At 36.0% G+C, this 22,179-nt stretch overlaps 1 protein-coding gene across 1 annotated transcript in view; it reads left to right on the forward strand.

Moving 5' to 3' along the window:
- Nucleotides 1-1,547: 1,547 nt before the first annotated feature.
- Fmr1nb (FMR1 neighbor) overlaps nt 1,548-22,179 on the forward strand; it is a 28,870-nt gene continuing 8,238 nt past the window's right edge. The window contains exons 1-4 of the mRNA XM_063245657.1: nt 1,548-1,915; nt 11,067-11,183; nt 14,794-14,928; nt 16,793-16,889. Coding sequence (XP_063101727.1) covers nt 1,600-1,915; nt 11,067-11,183; nt 14,794-14,928; nt 16,793-16,889 — 665 coding nt within the window. The 5' untranslated portion in view covers nt 1,548-1,599. The remainder of the gene's footprint in view (nt 1,916-11,066; nt 11,184-14,793; nt 14,929-16,792; nt 16,890-22,179) is intronic.

The raw sequence follows: 22,179 nt of genomic DNA on the forward strand, positions 1-22,179 counted from the left end.
AACTTGCTAAATTGCTCAAGGTGGGGTGTGAACATGGTGAATCGTGATCCTCCTGCCTCAGCCTTCCAGACTGCTGGGATTACAAGTATGTGCTGTGACTCATTCTTGATATTAGCGTTTGGGATTCAGGAACAAGGTTGCTGCTGGAAGGGCTAGGAGATAGTTCAGTGACACAGCAACTACCTGGCAAGTGCAAGGTCCTGAGTTTGAATCCTGATACAAAAAAAAAAAGTGTTGGGGCTGGGAAGCCATTCTTCAAGGGTCTGTGCAGTTTCTGCGTGTCTCATGAAAGATTTCTGTGCTTGGTCCCTGAACCATTGGTCTTGCATCTTTTGCCAACATCGGTGAAAATGCAGCTGGCTACAGTCACAGGCAGTAGTTTCAAAAGCTGTTAAGTATTTTGCAGGATGACAGCCCTCTGGTCTATTTAGTTTTGGGGACGCTTAGGCAAAAATGATAATAATTAAAAACAAAAAAGAACAAAGCAAAGATAAAATGAAAGAAAATAGGTTTTTTCCTACCAGATACCATAATAATTGAAAGAGCATTATTATGCAGTAACCTGTAGTTAGTATTTAAATAGAAAACCTTGTCTCCCTCTTTCTATAGAATATCTACTAATAGGAAAAGATAGAATACATTTGTTAAAATTGAGTATGATATAGTAAAAATGAGGATGGAAATGCATTTGAAGGGAGTAGTTTTCATAACCCTTATAAACCTGACTGTTGTCATTTTGCTGATGTGCCCAAAGCAAGGCACGTAAAGGGATTTTGCCTAAGGGTCTGACTCTAGGGTCAGAATGAAGCTCAGAAAGATTGTCCAATTCCTTTCATTGTATGCAGGACACACTGAGGCCCATTGGGAGGAAGATACTTAGGCTACTGAATTCATGGGCTGCACGTATGACAAAATCTAAATTTTCTGAATCATTCTATAGTGTTTCTCATACATGCTCTTTCTCATCATCCTACTCTTTATCTGTAACTCAATTCTAAGATCTCTGGAGGCAAATATTATTTTGTATCACTTATAATCTCCAATCTGCAGTGGACCAGATTCACTGTTGTCGCTCTTCCCATCTAGCGCTGCTGGAGGAGACAGCTTTTTTCCATTAGGGAAATACTCCATACTGGCACTGCCCAGAGATCATAGCAAAAAGCCAGATGGCTACTGAGTATGTGATAATGTGACCATTGCGACTGAATTAGTTTCTTTATTTTTTGGTAGCAGGATTCGAACTCAGAACCTTGCCTTGCCAACCAAGGTGCTATACGACTGAGCTATAATCCCTGGCTCAAGGAAATATTTTCTTCATTTCATTTCATTTTATGCAAGTAAAATTCACATGTAAATAGCCATATTTGCCCAGCGGCCACTACAAACAGCACTGTAGGGACTGTGGCAACTATAGCTGCCGTTGGAAGCTCTAAAGTGAGGGGGGGTTGGGTTTTTGCGGCACTAGCGTTAAAGGGGTGGAGCCTGCGTCCTTGCGGCAGGCTGGGGGGATCCTGACCACGGATCTCGCGAGAGCTTGGGGCGGAGCATTGTGGGTCGGCTACGGTGAGGTGTGGCTGGGTGAGAGGGTAACCCACCGCCATGCCTTCCGACAGAGGAAAGAACCTGGGTGCCCGCAGGCTGAAGCTGCGGGAAGCGAGGGCGGCCAGCCAAAGACAGGCCGCTTCTGAAGGCGACAGTCGCGTGGAGAGCCTGTCTGCCGTAGAACAGGCCAGAATGATTGACCACGTGGTCGAGGCCGCCATGGGGCACATGCGCCACCGGGAGAGGCGGTCGGCTGCTCGACGCCAGCGTGCGGCCCGGCGCCACTCCATGTTCAGGATGTGGGCTTTCCGGTTCTTTCTCGTGTTTCTCATGTTCGTGTGGGGGCTATTGCTACTCAGCTGCTTCCAATTCAGTAAGCGTGGGCGCCGGGCTGGGGAGATGGTGGGGGGGGGTGTCGCGGCTGGCCGGAGGTGGATATGGGGGCCCAGCGACTGGCTAGTTTCTGCCTCCCGCAAGGCCTTCGGGGTGTTTTGTTGTTGCTGTTGTGCATTTGTTTTATTTTGTTTTGACTAGCCATGAATTTACTGTGTACCCTAGGCTGGCAGCAGACTCAGCCACCCGAGGACTGTGCCAGTATGTGTGCCACCCACCCTGCAATCTTAAGGCCTTTTGGCACTCTTTCTCAGCCTCCCACCCCCATCCCTCCCGCACCCTACTCCTAGTCCCCCTCCCCTCCCTCCCCACAGCTCCGCCTCCCTCCCCACAGCTCCTCCTCCCCCCACCCTTTCCCCTCTCCCCGCCTTTTCCCCTTCCCCCACCACTCCCCCTCTTCCCCCCTCCTGCGATTTTCCTCCTCCATCCTGCCCTCGAAGTCCTGTCCTTCCTCTCTGCACTGCATGAATGCCTGCTCTCCCTGGCTGCTTTCCAGGAGACACTCAACAAAGTGCTACCGTCCGGTAACTCTCCCCTTTTAGGTTGAAATTCGTATAAGATAAAATTTACTGGAGTATTTTATAGTGAAATTTCAGAGGACTTAGTAAACTTAAACATGCAACTATCACCCTTACCTACTTCCAAAATATTTTAACCATTACAAATTAAAAACCACAACAATAACTCCCAATTCCCGAGGCCATAAATTACTGTATTTCTTTGGACAGTCAAATAGTAGTCTGTTGTGAGCTAATATTGCATTTTGTTTATTCGTTTATCAGATTTATCAAATTTGGGTGGTTCTTTTTGTTTGTTTTTATTTGGTGCTGGGGATCGAACTCACGACTGTGAGCTTGCAAGGCAGGTGCTTATGCCGCTGAGCTGAATCCCGGGCCTCCATTTAACTTCAGGGCTATTCCAAACAGTGCTGCTGTGAGCATTCATCTATGAGTTCTCGTGTCCACACATTTTGAATTCTCTAGGAATAGAATTGCTGAGAACTCAAATTTGATCTTTTGAAGAAGTCTCAGACTTATTTACAAAGTGGCTCAATAATTTAACATTTTTCACCAATATTTGAGGGTTTCAGTGTCACCAGCATTTAGCCTCTTCTTTTGATTAAAGCCTTCCTACTAGATGTGCAAAGTATGTTACTATGATTTTCATTTTTGTTTCCTAATAACTGAAATGAAATATTTTTTCTTGTCCTTGTTGACCATTTTTTACAGCTTTGGAAAAACGTCTTTTCAAATCCTTTGGTTGTTTTAAAGTACATTGTATGTGGTCTTGTTGAGTTGAAAGAATTCTTATGTATTGGGTATATGAGTTGAGAGAATTCTTACGTATTCTGTATTAGATAATATGTTTTGCAAAATTACTTCCTATTCTCAATGTTTTTTTGGATAATATCCTTTGATGTAAAAAAAGTTTTGAATTAATAAAGGCTGAGTAATTTCCTTTTTAATTTGGTGATTTGGGTTTTTGATTTTTACAACTAGAATCCACTTACAAATCCAAGGTCATGAAGATTGCTCTTTTTGTGTAAAGAATTTTATGCTTTTAGCTCTTATAGTTGAACTTCTGATCCATTTTGAATTAATTTTTGTGTATAGTTTGTATTAGTATAGCTTCATGCTTTTGATGTGGATATCTAGTTGTCCTAGAACTATTTGTGAAGAGATTATTCATTGTCTATTAAATGGTCCTAGAACTTTTTATGAAGGAATTACTCATGCCCTATTGAATGGGCCTGACATCCTTGTCAAAAATCATTCGCCTGGGGGCTGGGGATTTAGCTCAGCAGCATAAGCGACTGCCTGCTTAGTTCGATCCCTGGTACTGATAAAAACGAAAAAGACAAAAAAAGAAAAAATCATTTGCCTATAGATTTGTGAGTTTACTTTTTCTCGGAATGTCTATTTCTATGCCACAATCTTTTGATTAATTCAGCTTTATAGTAAGTTTAGAAATTGGGGTGTGAGTTTTCTAATTTTGTTATTTATCCATACTATTTTTACTAGCATTTAAATCGCTTTCTAACTGGATTTATTTAGGAATCAGTTTTTCTATTTCTGAAAAAAGTTCATTGAAATTTTGGTAAGGCTGAGGTCTCTATAGCTCACTTTGGGCAGTATTTTGCCATATTAACACTATTAAGTCTTATGATTCATTGACACAATATAGTTTTATTTGTGTTTTCATCAGTTATTCCCTCCATTTTTTTCTTTTTCTTTTTTTTTGGTCATTTTGAGAAAGGATCTTGCTATGCAGTTCAAGCTGACCTTGAGCTCACTTTGTAGCCCAGGCTGGTCTCAAACTAACAACCATTCTCTTGCCTCAGCCTCCCAAGTGCTGGAGTTACAGGCATGTGCCACCACACCCAACTCCATTTGTTTCTTTAACTTCTTGGATTGTTTACTCTTTGATACATTATTCTTTTGACTGTTAATTGTAAATGGATTTTTTTTCCTTTTGGATTGTTTATTGCCAGTGTATAAAAGCATAAATGATTTTTACATGTTAAGCTTGTAACCTGTAAATTTGCTAAATTTGCTTGACAGTTCTAGTAGGTTTTTTGTGGACTTCTTTTCATCTTTATTTTTTGGTACTGGGGATCGAACTTGTAACCTCATGCTTGCCGGGCAGGCATTTGTACCACTGAGCTATAAACCTCGCCCATCTTATTGGATATTCTAAATCTAAACTTGTGTTATCTTTTTTTCTTCTTCATGGTACTGAGTATGGAACCCAAGATTCATCTTATTAGTGTTATTTGTAAATAGAGATATTTTAGTTCTTCCTTTACAAATGTAGATGCCTTTCGTTTCTTTTTATTGCATAATTGCTCAGACTAGAACATCTAGTATGCTGTTGGAACAGCAGTGGTAAAAATGCTTCCTTGTTTTAAGGGAAAACTTCTTGATCTTTTACCATTATAGTCTTTACTGTTGGTGTTTGCTAAATGTTCTTTAACCATGTTGAAATAGATTCCTTCTATTTATAGTTTTCAGAATGATTTTGACATGAAAACATATTAGATGTCAGATGTTTTTATCTGCATCAATTGAGACATGATTTTTTCCTTTTGTTGTCTTGATGTATTAAATTGATTTGCTTCTGTTGAACCATCTTTGATTTCTTAGGACCATTCCACTCAATTTTTTTAGTATTTTGTTGAAAAATTTCTCATTTGTTGCAAATAGTGCTCACCTGTAGGTTTTTTTGTTGTTGTTACAGCTTTGTCTGGTTTTGGTGTCAGGATACTGGACCTGATAGCAGATGAAAGAGTCAAGTTTTCCCACTTCTATTTTTTTGCAAAGATTTTGGTTAGAATTTTTAATTTTTTTTTATTATTTTGTGCTGCTGAGCTGTATACCTGGCCTTAAAATGTCTTCTTTTTCCAACCTCTCTGGAACTGGAATACTCCAGTTCCTTACCTCCTCACCAAATTCGTTTTGTTCCCTCATGAATTCTTTCCTTCCTCATCTCTCCTAAGGATTTCTTTTTATTATTTCTGCTGCTTATTACTATACTCCTTTACTTCACCATAGTACCAACCCCTTTCATCTTTTTTAATGCCTTTCTACCTCTCACTTCACCTAACGTGTTGTTATGGTTTGAAACCAGGCCATACAAGCTTTATGTGCCCATAGGTGAGGCTTTCAGAGGTGAATGGCTAATAGGGGCATGATACACTTCAGTGGTTTATTCATTCATTAGTTTAAAATGTGCTGTTGAGAGTTGAAGTCTAGTTAAAGGAGGTGGGTCACTGGGCGCATGGCTGGAAGAGTCTGTCTCCCTGTCCCTTCCCTCGTCCCCTTGATCACTTGTCTTACCTCCATGTCAAGAGCTTTTTTCCCTCTGACATGTCTCTCTTTCATGCCTCCTTGGTTTGGAGCCAACCAACTATGTACTGAGACATCCTTTACTTCATCAAGTTAACCAAAATAAGCCTTTAGCCTTAGAGTTGAAACTGTCAGGTTTTATGTCTCACTGATGAGAAAGGAACTAAGATGAATCCACACACCAGAAGTGGGATAGTTGCTATGAAAGTACCTGACTGTGTGGTTCACAAGCTTTTGTAACTGGCTTGTGGGAGGAGTTTGGAAAGGTTTGAAGATGACAACTGGAGAAACAGCCCTAGAATAGTGCTGTAGGCTACCTTGATGAAATTCTGGTCAAGAGTCCAGACTAGAATATTAACAGTAATGCAGCCAATAAAGATCAGATTTCAGAGGTTTGGTGGGGGACTGCATTTTCTCATGTCTGGAGACAGTGGGAGACTGACATAAAGAGTAATAGACCAGCATGAGAAATTTTTTTTGTACGATGAATCAAACTCAGGACCTTGTGCTTTCCAGGCAGGCACTGTGCTGCTGAACTATATCCCAAGTCCATAGCGAAATTTCCACAGCCAGACATTAGGCTGTGGCTTGGGTACTTTTGGGGGCTTACAGCCAGCTCAGCCTTGAGAATTAAGAGCAGAAGGCACAGCTAAATAATTTAAAAAGTTCTAGGGTTGCAGATGTTGGCACATGCTTGTGATCCTAGCACTTAGGAGGCTGAGGCAGGAGGATTGCAACCAATTTTCTGTAACCTGTGAGGTAATTCTTACCGCCTATCCTTTTCAGAGGAAAGTTTTAAATAATAAATAAAGATGGACTAATAAGTAATATTTTGAAATTGCTTTGACAACACAGACAAAACTCAGTAACTAGTTTCTTTGGGTTATCATATTTGAGTATCTCATTTACATAAATATATTTAGTTAAAAATAAATTGTCATAACATTATAAATGGAAATTTGGTTGTATTTGCTATTAGGAGAATTATAGTTTTTATCAAAACACATATTCTGAAAACAAAGTGATATTGTTAAATTTAAATTTTTCAACAATAAAAGCAAGCAATGAAATATACATATGGTAGTGTTTATGCATTTAATGTTGTACTAAGCAATGTATGACTTCATTTAATCCTTATCCATCAAAATAAACATCTCCATTTTAGATAGGTAAACTGAGGCAAAGAGAAGTTTAGTTTAGTTGCACAAGTTTACCAGCTAGTAGGTGGCAGAGCCAGATGCAAACTTAGGTTTGTTTGAGGCCAAAACTGAGAAAGGCATCACCATACGGAGATGTTCAACTTAAAATCCAACAAATTCCTTTCACAGTGGATACCATTAGCCATTGTTCTCAGTCTGTCTCCTTTCCTGGTGTCATTCAGTTCCACATTGGACAGACTTTACCCTAGAGCAGGGCTGACTGCATACTTGAAAAATGAAAATGCAGGCTCCTTTGTTAGAGATACATTACAGATTTCAGCCTGTTGATAGCAGAACATTAAGCCAAGCATATGTTTCCTCTAAGATCAGGGGCCCTGTAAAACTGCATAGACCACATGACCACGAATCCCTTTGAACTGAATCTGGTTTTTCTTTTTCTTTGAAGTAATAGAGTTTTAGTCTTTATTTTTGTAACAGGAAAATTAAAAATCAAAATAATTTGTGACAGGGAAACATAATTGGTTCTTTAACATTTCTTGCTGCCATTTAAGGATGCTGACTCCTAATAATATTTTGTTTGCTGAGCATGGTAATGAATGGAAGTATGCAAATTAGAGGACAAGAGGATGAGATTATTCTACATATGAAAAATGGTGGAGGAGAGGTAAGAGGCTGCTTGAGTGGAGAGGAAGATCTGAGAAAAAGATTTGTGTACTGGCTGGCTGATGGGAGATTTAGAAGAGGGAGAATAAAGGAAAGGAGACAGTACTCCGGGGAAGAAAGGACAAGGACATTTAAGGAGCTGCAAAGGTTTGCCATATGAAAAATGCTATCAGCTTTGTTAAGCATTGCGATAGGTTTGACATGCTATTATATTTTCTACAATTTTAAATAAATACATAAATGGAAAAACAATACTGATATAAGCATTCATCTGTATTTCACCTAAAATTTACGTATACTATTAGTGGTACTCATACCCAATTTTGAGAAATAGTATTCAGATTTCTTTATAAATAATTGTATTTTAGAATAGAGAGGGAACCCGAGGTGGAGGGCAGGTTAAATATTCTCAAGACTTGTCCAGGCTGTCACCGGTTATGCTTAGATGAGTGAAGATGTTAAATTGTATTTTCCATTTCAAATACCCATTGAAATGGCTAAGAGACCATAGGGCAAAACCCTGGAAAATCTTAAAGATTGCCACCTGCTATCTGTATGACAGAAATATGGATGGTTTCTTGAAAGAATGAGGCCAGACAAGACTGCCAGAAGTCATAACAACCCGTGTTTCCCCTCAGATGTAGAGAGTCTGAAGGTCAGGGCCCTCTGAACTGGGGTCAAAGTTGAGGGATTAGTTTCTGTACTCAAGGACTGCAGAGAAGACACCACAAGGGAGACTCCAGCTGCAGTGTGATGCTGCCAGCCAGCATGTCAGATGGTGCAGTCACGTGGAAGTACATTCCATTGTGGGAGGCAGCACTGAGCAAACAAAGGGCAGTGCAGACAAAGATCCTGTCAAGGACTGTTTTAACTAACTGAGTAGAACTGAAACAATACAAAATTTAAAATCAGTTATGATTAGAGGAATAGTTTTTGATTTAACAAGGAGTACATCAGCCTTTTATCAGCAGCTTACATCAGCTGCCTTACTTCAGCAGCTAACATTATACAAGTGAGGAAAGACTCAAGAATGCCCATTACCATGCCTGTTATTTGACATAGCTTTAGAAATCCTATGTAGTACAATGACAGAAGAAAAATAGATGAGCTGTTAATATTGGAAAGGAAATAAAACTGTCTAGTGATACGATTGTCTGTCTGGAATCAAAATAAGAGCTAACAAGAGTCAACTGATAATTCACTGTATGTGAAGATGTGGACAACTTTTTGGAAGAAAACAAGAGACAATAGGATAGACAATGAAGATCTCCAGTGGTCTTGCTTTGAAATCTGTTTCTTAAAATTTTTTTCTTATGATCTGTTTTGTTCTGTTTAACTCTTAACGTCTTTAACGTAAAAGAAGAGTGAACTTCTAGTCTAGGTTAGAAAAGTACATGAAAAGTCAATAGCTCTTCCATACCAGTGATCAGTAAAATTGACAAAATTTACATAATAAATATTTATGATACCTGAAAAGAAATGTGAGAAAAATGTAGGACCTGTGTGACTGCAAATGTAAGGCTTTAGCTTTATACAGAATCTTGAAAAAAGACTTGAATGAATGAATGAACAAAATAGTTTTTAAGTGAAAAATTTCATAAGGTCATCAGTTTTTCTAAATGACTATAATTGATTCTTGCATGGCATAAAGGACATAATAAATAGTTATTGAATGAATACTAAATGAATATAGTGATAAAAATCTTTTTAGGTTTTTTTGACTTAAAATAGTTTCAACATTCACTTAAAAACTTTTCATCTTGATAAGTAAAATTTTGATAACTAAGACTACTGATGAAATATTTGTTAAATAGGTTACTAAAATGTATAACAATGAAGATAAATTATAACAGTATTGTGCATGAACATATCAATATGTAAAACAGAAAATCAAGACAAATCTGCATAAAGACTTAGATATGATGATATACCAAGTAGAAAGCAATGGATTTTGTTTGGTTTATTCAAGAATTCCATCAATGTCTTTAGCTTCTGTGGCCGCATAATTGCACCATTTTTCTCTCTACAGTTCTTAGATAACTTTTTTTTGCTTTAGCTCACGATCTCATGTTATATATTTTATGAGGATTTAGGAGAGGGCCACTTGAAGTCTCCAAACATAAAGATGTAAGGAGAGGGAAATATCAGTTATCTTGGTTTGATCAGTGGGTGCTGCATACATATATTGAAATACCACATTGTACTCAATATGTACCATTAATACACATTAATAAAAATATAAAGGATAGATTTAGTAAATAGTGTGTGGAGAGCTGGAAAAATGTATCCTTACTTCATAATATACTCCCAAACATATAGCAGGTAGATTAAAGACTTTAAGAAGTGAAACTGCCAAAAAATTGGTAGATGGATTAGAGTGTGGAGTGTCTCTGTAAACATCACTTGAAAAGATAGTCCTACTACATAAAGCTTTTATACTTCAGAATGCTATACACTTCCTGAACACTATTACAAATACAAAAGTGATGATTACCTTGAAAAATATTTGCATCACGCCCCAGACTAAGGCTTAAATTCTGTATTATAAACAATTGTACACAGGATATAATCTTGCTGATTACTAAATGTACAAATTAAAACAAAATCTTTTATTTTGGCTATTAAACTGCCAAATAACAATGAAAGGGTAAGGATGCAGGAAAATTGGCACTTGGCTATACTTACTGGTAGAAGTGAGCTTTGGAACAGCTTTGCTGGAGAAGAATTTGGACACGGTCAATAGTCATTCCTTAAGAATTTTTGGAGGACTTTTACACAAACATCTGCAAATAATACAGGTCTAGTAATAACCTTCACAAACCAGTGATTGTCACTGCAGTGTTATCAAATTGAAGATAAACTGTCTTGCTGTAGAGAAATGGTTCATAATTGTAATTTAGCGATATAATGAACTACTGTGGCACTGGAAATACTTAATGATATGGACAAATCCTTGCTAGTTTTTTCTCTCAAAAAGAAGGAAATTGTACAAATAAAACTAAAAATAGATTCCTTGAAGTAGCAGGGAAAAAGGGTACAGTTTTACTGTATGTAAAGCCTTAATTTTTATCAGTGTATAAGGAAGTCAACGTATTTGTGAAGAGTTTCTGAGATGGCTTGTGATTTAATTGGAATGCAGTTTGTGAATTGATGCACCTGTGATGTCAGAGCTGTTTGTCACAGGCGAGTGTGCTAATCTAAATCAGTTTACAGGGCAGCAATGGAATGTATCAATCTATAGTTTAAGAATTTGTATATTTAATACTACTTCAGTTTCAGAGTCACAATCTGATTATTAATCGTATCTATGCTGTTATGATTAAAATATAGTATTTGTTAGCTATCAGTATTTACATAATTAGCTTAAGCAATTTAGCTTAAGCATAGTAATGAGTTACTATTACAGGGTCATTTATAATAACAAATACTTATTATGCTGAGATTAATAATTTTATTTCTTCAGGAGTTTCGGAATCTGTATCTTCAAGTGGAGTTGTTCCATGGAATATTGAAGTTGATGTCCATCCCCTGGAAGAAAAATCTATTTGGAAAACTGCGGCTGATTTTTTCTTTCCAACAAGTATGTTCTTATTTTATTTTTTCTCCCCTCCTCCTGTCCTTGTTTTAAAAACAATGGTTAAATATTTACAAGGTAGCCTGGTGCATCAACATTGAAATGGGACAGACCTGAGTTTGAATCCTGAGTCTGATCTTTGCCTTAAACAAGGTAATCTATCTGAACCTCAGTGTCTTCATCTTTAAAATAGAGGTATTTACCATAGACATTGTGAGGGTGAACCAAGACGGTATTTACAAAACATTCCATAGGTGTTTTTTATTCTTTATGGAGTACCTTCCTTTCATAAATATTTAAAGCTTTCCCAATTTTACCTGAATGGCATTGCCTGAAATTTAATCACTGACCCAGGATTGTGAAATTGATACCTTCTGGGACATTAAGCATGATATTGTGTGGCTTATATTATGGAACATACTAGATATTTTCCCATCTATTTCAATAATAAAAAGTTTAGGTTTTAAATCACATCATCTTTCTGTGATTCTGTGTATAATGTGTTTATCAAGCATGTGAGGACCCATGAGAATTATTAACCAAAAAAAACTTGTTTCTTTTTGTATAGCTCATGGTGCCCTTTTGAAGGCAAAATGTCATATAATTTGAAATATGTGAATTACACACTTAAACTTGCATTAAAAATCATGAAGAATTTATTCTGATAAAATGTGATGTATGCTTGTAAGCACAAACTTATATCTGTTACTCAATTCTAGACCCTATCCCTGGATTTTTCTGTGACCTTGTACAAATCTCTTCATGTTTTCTTGGTTTCTTGAAGTATAAACTAGTCATTGTACTTGCTACTAATGAGAAAAGCAAACTAAAGGAGTTCTTTAAGTAAATTACAAACACTGTCATGGTCAAATTGAAAAAAAGAAATTTGAGAAGCTGTTTGGTTGTATAGACTAAAAGAATAATTTACTTGAGAATATTAAACAATAGGTCATAATTTAGAACTTTGAAAATAATAGATAGTTATAAATGCTTAAGCCACAATTTAAAAAGTTTTTAAGATAATTATTTCCATGTTTATCCATCCCAAAACAGTAAACTGAGTAAAAATCAACTCTCTGACATAATTTTTCCAACAAAATCTGTTTTAGTAGAAGCATCTAATTTAGATCAAGTCTTTTAAAACAAAGGTTCAATATTTATAAAGGATACATATTGTCTTTTTGGAAAGAATAACTGCAAAATATCTAATACCTTTTTGTTGAGTGTCCCAACAAAAAGAAATGATAAATGTGTAACGTGATGGATATGCTAGTTACCCTGATCTGATCATTACACACTGTATCCATGTATTAAAATATCACAATTTACCCCACAAATGTGTAAATTAATTTGTCAGTTAAAAGGATAACTACAGGTTCATAAAAAGTGAAACATTTTAATCATCTTTTCTTCCTGTTTAACTGAAGATATACAGTATTATCACTTAGACATCAAAAAAGATGTTGTTTTTTCATTAGCCTGTGAAACCTCTGTCTCTTATAGATTGAAATAATAGTTTGAGATGGAGTGGCAAGAGAAGTCATTTGATTCTTTTCTCTTTAGACAGATTTAAGTATCTAAAATTGATAAAATTGCTCAACTTAGTTTATTCTATAAAATTATAAGTAATAATAAAGCTTTCTTAGTAATTTGCAAGTTAGTTTAATATCTTGCATAAAGTCTGTCAGATGCAGTTTAAGCATAAAATAAGGAGCTTAGCATTGGTGAGACTGTAGAGATTAGCTAGTTGAATTTCTTCCATGATTAAAACTGTGTTTAGCGTTCCTGGGAAATAGTATTTGAACAGTGATAGTGGCAATAAATGACCTCATCTCTGACTGGGTCCTGACTAATGTCACACTTTACTCGGAGTGTGGCACTCAGAACTGAACTGAGTACTTATATTCCAGATCTAGTTCCAGTTGGTGGAGGTGGGCCACTCTAGGCTTAGGAGAGTTGAAGAACAGATTGCTTAGAGTATATAAAAGCAAAATATGATAAACTCACATGTCTAAAATGCTTGCAAAATATCTCATCCAACTTGTACTGCATTAAATGTGACTTAGTATAAATTACTTTGATCCTTTATTCCTTTTGTTTTCTGTTTTAAAATTTTTATTTTTTATTAGTGTACATTGGCAGTACATAATGATTGCATTCATTGTGGGGAGTTGGTATATGTATATGTATATGTATATGTATATGTATATGTATATGTATTAACACAGTTCTTTTTATTTTTAAAGTGAAGGTTATAAAATTCAGTCTGGAAGTTTGCTATAAAAATTAGTGGTAATGTGTGTAAATAAAGTTACTGACCCAAACAGATGCCTACTGAATGGTTTCCATTATGGCTTTTACTTTAGCTTAAGGCCTTGCCCATCTTTAAAGAACAGAAATAGTATATAATGAAATGTATTAAGGGATTAAATATGCTTAAAACAATTCTGTAGTTCCTTGCTGATGTTGAAGTGCTTCAGAATGATTATAACACATCCGTTACTACTTTTAAAAGTCTATAGTTGCTGATTCTATAGAAGATTGAACTGAATCTCTTTTGGCATTCAGGCATACTATAGGAATTTTTTCTTTTTGAATAAAAATCATATAGTAGACTTTCTTGTTTCCCTTACAAAGCAAGGTCTTTTTTAAAAAATGCTATTTAAGCTTGAAAGTCTTATAGATTCAGATATATGTAAGTTTATTGCAGTTGCATTAGATTCAGTGTTCAGGCCATAAATAATTGGTTATTTTAAAAGTATAGAATCATAACTTACTGTGGAGATTTTATTCAGTATTCTCAATGATGTATTTGATGAATTTCTGTACCTTAGTAACATTCTCTGGGAGGATATCTGTGGTATCACTTTAATGAAGTGTTAATTTTAAAGGTGTTTGGCTTGTTAAACTCTTTCTGTGCTATGTTTACATTACCACCTGTTATAGTTACTTTTTTCACTGCTGACACACAATACCCAACCACCAAAATTCTAAGGAGGAAAGGTTTTTTTGGCCCAAGGTTTCTTTTAGTCCATAGTCAGCTGGCTCCAAGGTAGGGTAGCTTGGCAGAGGAGTCGGAGCTTATGGCATGGAAGAAGACAAGGGAGATTAAGGGAGGAGAAAGGGATATAGACTGATGAGTACCATGCTGCCATGATTGAGTCTCCACCTCAAAGCTCTATCTCTAAGCACATAAGGGTTTGAGGAAACATCTAGACACAAATTAGAACACTCTCATTCAGTATGATTTATTGTCCTTTTATGCATTTTTAAATTTTTATTAATGATTTGTTGAAATTTTTTATTTTTCTGTAGTTTACCTAAAACTAAAAGTGTGATGTTAAAAACTGTTGGTTTTGGGGCTGGGGATTTAGCTCAGTGGCATAAGTGCCTGCCTTACAAGCAGGCAGTCATGAGTTTGATCCCTGGTACCGATAAAAAAAAAACTGTTGATTTTAACTCCTATTTTCACTTATTTTTTTCAGCCTTCATCATTACTTGTATGTCATTCAATCTTTTGAATGTACCAGCTTTTTTCATTGTAGTAATTATTTAATTAGGCAAAGTGCTTACTAATCGTACTGAGTCATCTTTCTTGGTTTTCTGTTTCTAAAAGGCTGCAATGTAAAGGAGAACAAAGAACTAAAGGCTTGCAGCAAGGGGCTGAACCTTAATGAGACTGAGTGTTTGAGATCCAACTGCTGTTTTTCATCAACTAGTACCATGCTGTGCTTTTCCCCATTATTAGATAGTAAGTTCATCCTCACTTATTTGCTTTTATTTTTAGAAATTGAGTAAAGAGGTTTTAGTGATGTAAAGTCACATTTGGATCTCTCAGCCTAACACTTTGAGAGAGTTTTTAGTCTTAAAGCAATGCTGTCCTTTGTCCTGAAGTAGTCAGGCCTCAGGAGCAATTTCTGCTTAGTGGAGGTATTGTGAGCATTCAGAATTAGTCTCACTTTTTCTTTTGCTTAATCACTGTACATTTTGTCTCAAGAGTTCTAGGATCAATGATGTACAAACTTTCAAATGCCTGGGAAAAGATACTGAGAGGTAGAAAAGGGAATGATCCCTTTCATGCTCATCATAAAAAGTCATGGTTGACAGCTCTTGCAAAAGACTAATAAGTGAAGAGCATAAGAAATTTACTTGACCATAATTTTATGTGACACAGGAACCATCAGATTGAAAACCCAAAGATAAATGGTGAGCTGTCCATTTTTATGCTTAGATTCCACGAAGCATGGACAACCATGTAGAGATATGATTAGACATAAGGGGCTTGACAGTGCTAATAAACTTAAGTGGGGAAATTCAGCAGGGAATTTTTGCTTAGATTTTTTTCTTGAGTTTTCTGTCCAACGTTCTCTCTTTCTGGATATGGGGCAAGATTGTTTGTGAAATGGGACTCTAACGACCTACATTCATGCAAGGTAAGTGAGAGTTTCTTTATGACCAGCACCAAGAAAGGTAGAAGAAGATGAAAGTAATATTTTATGAGGCATATGGCTTTTCCCTAAAGAGAAAAAGTTTTGTAATTTCTATCAACTTCCTTTGGTAAGAGAAATTGTGGTTTCTATGTCTTTTCTTGAGGGCAAAATGGAGCAGGAAACAGGGTTGAAAAAGGTCAGTAAGAAAGTTGGATTCTGAAGCTTTCGTTTTGGGGTGTCTTTTTCTAAGTCCCAGTAATACCAATTGGGCATGCCTTAGCTTCCTTTTCTCTTCCTAGCTTCTTGAGTAGGATTCTTCACAATTATCTAGTGTTCAGTATTTTGGCATATAGCAGTAGACTTGAATTTTTTGTTAAGATCTGTTTAGGAACTTTTCTTTGTTTTGATGTTTTTGAATTAGGTTTGTAAGATTTTTTTTCTTTCTAAAGCTCTGAGAGTTACAGTATTGGATTTTGCTACCTTTGGGTAGTGGGGACATATTACTAGCTGGTCCCATGACAAATGGATTTTGACATGAAGGGAAGTTAACAAATGCTATAAAAAGGATGCATGCAAAGCAATATGTTACATTAATAATAGTCCCTATTCAATTACAGCTCTTTGTAGAACATCTGGTATTAATAATGAAAACTAAAACTTGATCATGAATATAGTATTACAGTTTTAACATTGTCACTTGGTATTTATAATTCATCAGTTTAGTCTTTATATTATGTGTAAAGAGACATTTGGTTCTTTTAGAAGGGAAAATTGAGCTGTGACTTAGAATTCCCCAATCATATTAGAATGTATTTTCCAATGAATGGGAGACTAAAATATACTTATTCACCTGCAAATTCTTGATTTCTTGTTTAAATTAGTGTTTTACAATCTGGAAGTAAACATTTAAGAAGCTATCTTTTTACCAAATTAACTGTTCATAGCTTAATTTGCTTCTCAAGTACTCTATAACATATAATATATGGTCACAGAAAATGCACACTTTATGGCATAGGAAGAAATGTATACCATGTATCCTACTTACAGAGTAGTAATGATTATTTACCTGTCATATAAGAAGGTCTTCGTTTAACTTTATTAATGGATAGATTATTATAAAGACTTTATGTATAAGCTCATACTTGTTTAAGTCATAAAAGTAACAGAATGTAATTAAACTAACAGAGCCTTCACAGATGATCCGAATATTTGGGCTCAGTGTGTTCAGCTTGATCGTCCTGGGATGGCTGCCCCTTGGTTGCTGCTTTTTTTGGCAGAAGAGGTAGGCAAGCATGAACTTTTATTTTATTTCTGAATATATGTAGGTATTTGTATGTAGACACATTTATTCAAATGTTTCTGAAATAAAGGAACTATGCTTGGGAGCTCTGTTTCAAAAGGAAGGTAGTTTGAAAAAGTCTTCAATGGAATTATATTTGTATTGTGTTGTGTTCTGTTTACTTTTGTGTTATTAGGAACTGGACCCAGGGCCTTTGCATTGAGCTATGTTCCCAGTCTTTTTTATTTCTTATTTGCAAACAAGGTCTTGCTAAGTGACTGAGTTGTTGAGGCTGGGCTCGAATTTGAGAATTTATAATCTTGGAGTGCTGTGGGTTTGTGCCTCGAAACCAGACTAATAGTAATATTTTTAAAAACATATTATTTTACTTTCCCCTCAAATCAAGACATCTTTTGCATAGATCCTGTGTATCTCATCATCCAACAAAAGCTCAAGTAGAAAGAATGATAAATTAGCAAACTGGAGGTGTGTGGATTGTGGGGCCTATTAAGCTAGTATCAGAGAGTTTCCTGAAGTGGTAGTTTCCATTGTGTCATTTGCCATTTTTGCTGTTGTTCCCATTGTTGTTGTACTGGGATGGAACCAAAGGCCAGGTGCCTGCTAAGCAAATGCTCTACCACTGAACTACATCCACAGTGCTTTTAATTTTGTTTTAAATTTTAAGACAAGGTCTCGCTAAATTACCCAGGCTAGCCTTAAAATTACGGCAATCTCGCTTTAGCCTTTTGAGTAGCTGGGATTATATGCACACACTAGTATTCCTGGCTTGCCATTGGTCTTTAGTGGTTGCTTACCATTGGGTCTTAGAGCCTTGGTTTACCTTCAGACCAGGTTGTATAGGATTTCTTCTTGAGGTCTTAACACAAAATACTAGTGGACTATTAACGTGATGATTCTAAATATTGTATCTCCCCAGCTACTGGGACAGAGTGGGTGTGGAGTTCCAAAAAGGAGAGCTAAGACTAGAGTAAGAGGTGTGAGGCACTTGGGACACAAACACTGAGGAGCAGTCCACTGTCAGGTTTGTGCAGATGCAGAGTCAGCACTGCCACAGCCTTGAATATAAGTACTTCTGTGAGTTCTCTGAGAGTTTAACTTGGAATGTGCCTATTGAAGATTAAGCATCTTTGACCTTTTTTTGAAGTTAATGGGAAAGTAATATTGGAACTACCAAAAATTGATTTAGATTTCACCATGAAGTGTAGATTATAAACATTACCTTATTTTCCATGAAGATAACTAGGTCTTGGTTTACATCAATATAATGACCCATTTGGGGCCTTTTTACTTTTATCAGTACATGTTTGCAGTACATAATAGTTACATTCACTGTAGGGAATTGGTGCATGTACATAACACATTTCAATTCTTTCCACCCTTTTTTAATTTTCCCAGCATCAGATTCATTTCTTTTTAAGACCTTATGAATTTAATTATATTTACAGATTGAAAAACATACTAATAGGCCAAAGAACAAATATAACATGTAAGACATTTGTACTAAGTTAAGGTACTTCTAGATACATTGTCCATGCTGGATTACAATACTTTTGTTTCCTCTTTTTTTTCCTGTTACTGTCTTTTTATATGCATACATGTATGTATATAATATATATACAGAGAGAGAGAGAGAGAGAGAGAGAGAGAGAGAGAGAGAGCTGTTTTCATATAAGAGAAACCATGCAATATTTAAACTTGTGTATTTGAGTTACTTAACATTATGTTCTCAAGATATATCCATTTTCCTACAAATGACTCAAGCCTATCCTTCTTTATGGCAGAGTAGTAGTCCATTATGTGTGAATACAACATTTTCTGTATCCATTCATCTGTTGAGGCAATAACCTTTTTTGAATCCACTGCTGGGTTGCAGAATTTCAGCTACTCCAGTTATGTATGACAATTTTGTTTTGGAGTGCAGTGAACTTTCTAGGCTTAGAGAATAATATCCCTCAACCTTTCTCTGTTTTTCTTCCCCAGGTGTTTTGGAGTAAGAGTAGAACTTTTGAGCCTTTATTTTTCCCTTAAAAGATTAGTTTCATATTAACATTTCCCATAAATAAAAGTGAAATATTTCCTAGAATTTGGTGGCTGACATTCCATGTGATTTAGGGAGTGGGATAATAAGCTTGGCATAACAATTTCAGTATGGCTCCTGTGTAATGTCTCTGCAAATGAGTTTTATGGGAATGTTTAGGTTCACTGGATTTTTTCCATTCAATGAATTCCAAAGGATTATCTCCTGGTCAGAATATATTTTATTTTTATATAATACAAATCCCTTGAGTGATATAAACAAGCTGAGTAAGTATATATATTGAGCAGCATGTGTTTTGGTTTACTATGTATTACTCATTTATTTTGCTATTTTGTGTAAGAGTAGTATGTATGTTCCTTCTGTCTTTCTGAGCTGCTTGACAAGATCCTAGAGCAGGTGACACTTTCAGCTTGGTATTCAGCTCAGTTTCCAAAAACAGTGGTTGAGGGTAGATAGGTCAATGTCAGCCTTTCCTGCTAAGCTGATTTTTGATGCAAGGATTGTATGATAATGGAGATCATATTCTTAATACTGAACAATGAGTTAAGTGGAGCCAAAAGCTATTAATCTCCCCTTGAATAGGACAAGATACCTCCTGATACCAGTCCCCTTAACTTGTTTTTCATTTCAAAGAAAAAAAAAGAGGTGGTAAATTTTTAGAGTAAGTAAAATAATTCCATAAAAGGTAAGTACATGCTGTAGTAAAATAAATACGTGGCAATTGATAAAGGAAAAGAAAAACTCACATGGTGGTGCATGCTCTGGGAGGCTGAGCTAGGAAGCTTTTAAGTTTGAACCCCATTCGGCAACTTGACAATACCCTATCTCAAAATTAAATAAATACATAAAAGTTTAAAAGGACTACAGTTACACTTCAGTGTGAAGGCCCTGAATTTGAAGCCCCAATACTTGATGATAAAGAGAAATAAAGAAGCTAAATGTCTGGTTGTCTAAATTAGAGGGCTAAAAGCCAAAGACAGATTTACAATACTGTGAAATAGTCTCTATTGGCATTAGAGGTACCTTTATGTCCCTCCTGCTTGGCTCTGTCTTTAAATACTTGCACATGCCATGAGGAAAAACCCGTTGTAGCTGTCCTCTCTTGGCCTTCAGTTGCAAGCCCCAACAAATGAGGTTTGAATTCCCTGTGCAATTTGCACAATACCTTTTATTCACAATACTTTTTATTTACCTTTTATTTCAATACCTTTTATTTACAAATCACCTAGAGAAATAGCAACTGGCAAGAGTTGGAGAGAGGAAAAATGAGAGGTAATCTGAGCAGGCAGGAGAAGTGAAAACGTTGTGCCAGAGCCAATGTACTTCATTGTTTTGATGACTCTTTCATGCTTTCCACAGCTGACAATATTCATTTAGTATTTGCTTATCCTAGGTAAGATAGAGGATATAGAAGTCCTACTTTTTTTTCCCTTTTTATCAGTACCGGGGATTGAACTCACGACTGCCTGCTTGCAAGGCAGGTGCTTATGCCGCTGAGCTAAATCTCCAGCCTCTAGAAGTCCTACTTTTAAGAAATGTAAATCAACATAAGGCAAATGTCAAACATGATACATAAATAATGATTTAAATGGGCTATAAATAAAGATAAAATGAGTGGCAGCCATAGCTTATACAAGTTCTTAAGCAATGGTGATCAGAGTGGATGGGAGAGGGCAGGCAGGTTCTGTGGGAGAGGTGATGTTTGATTTGAGGTTTGAAGGGAGGACTATATCTGAATTGAAAGAAGAGGGAGCTTTCTACAGCATTCATTACATCCAAATACACATCTCCTAACTATAGATCCTTAACTACCTGACATTTCTAAGAAGTGGCTGAAGTTGGTCCCTGGAATTAATATTTTAGTGACTCTAGTTTACTTTTGTGAACTTGAATTCAGATGTGTTATGAACTATATAGATAGAGAACTCAAGCTGGTTTGAGCTCATTGCACATGGAAAAAGGAAGAGAGAGCATAAGTGAAAAGCTTTGTAAGAATTTGCCACTAATAACCTTATTAAACTTGCATATAAGATGTGTTTCCAAAGTCATGGCATCCTCAAGGTTACATAAATTCTAGCTTTATTTCATCAGAAGCTTCATTAGGTTCAAGTGTCACTGATAGGCTTAAGTCTTACTTAGAGAAGGAAAGCAAAGGTGAAGTAAATAGGGACAAAAGGAAGCAGAGGTTCAGGGTTCTAGGGAGAGGGAGGTGAAGGAGAGTGGCTAAATTAATTGTTCCTATTACAGCAATAGAGGGCCAATGATAGTGGACTCAAGTGATAAACTTACTTTCTAATCTTTATCTGCTTTTAGATAATGCTTAACTTTGGATACATATGCCGGTTAAACATCTGTATATTACATAGGGATACAATACTTACATGTGTGCATAACCTTGGTAAGGTGGAAAACTTCAAACATTATAATACCATGCCTGTTAAACTCAGATGACATACATTTTTATGCTTTTCATTCAGATTGAATCTATAACTTTGAATGAAGAAAAATTCAAAACCTAGTCTGAAAATAAAAAATAAACTTTCAACTAATAAAAAAGCCATGATTTTTATGACTGTAGACCATCTGATACACAGATGATATAAAGAGCACATCCCCCATACACTTTTCAATGTTGCTGCTTTCCAGATGTCTGCTATTGAAAATTTCTTCCTTTACATAAACTGTGTTGTGTGATTCTCTATATTATAAAGTACTTTTCATTATGTTGGTAATCTTAAAGCTACTTATTTTCTTAGAATGTGAGGTAAAATACTGGGAATACATGTGTCAAAAATTGCCTAAAAATCCTCACCTATTGAATTTTAAAAATAGACATTTACATTTCCATTAGTGCCATGTTTGCATGTTTCATTACTGTTGAATATAATTAACAGTGTTTGTTTGAAAGGCTTTATGTGATAGTCAACTCTGGAAGGTTTGAAGTTCCTCAAATTATATACGTATGAATTTAGAGGATGCTAATACAATCTGTAAATTTTAAAAGTATAACTGTTGAATAATTCCTTGAAATGAAATATTATTTCAGAAATGTGAGTCTCGGGGTTGGGGATTTAGCTCAGCGGCATTAAGTGCCTGCCTTGCAAGCAGGCAGTCATGAGTCTAAAAACTTTGATAAAGTATGTCAGGTAAGTCTGTGAGCAAATTCAGACTCTTTTAATATGAGTCCCTATAGATTTAAAATTTGTATAATGACAGATCTTCTTGGACCTTGTT

This window comes from Cavia porcellus, unplaced genomic scaffold, assembly GCF_034190915.1.
Source record: "Cavia porcellus strain 051 isolate PalLab524CR breed Dunkin Hartley unplaced genomic scaffold, mCavPor4.1 scaffold_3, whole genome shotgun sequence".
NCBI classification, from domain to species: Eukaryota; Metazoa; Chordata; class Mammalia; order Rodentia; family Caviidae; genus Cavia; species Cavia porcellus.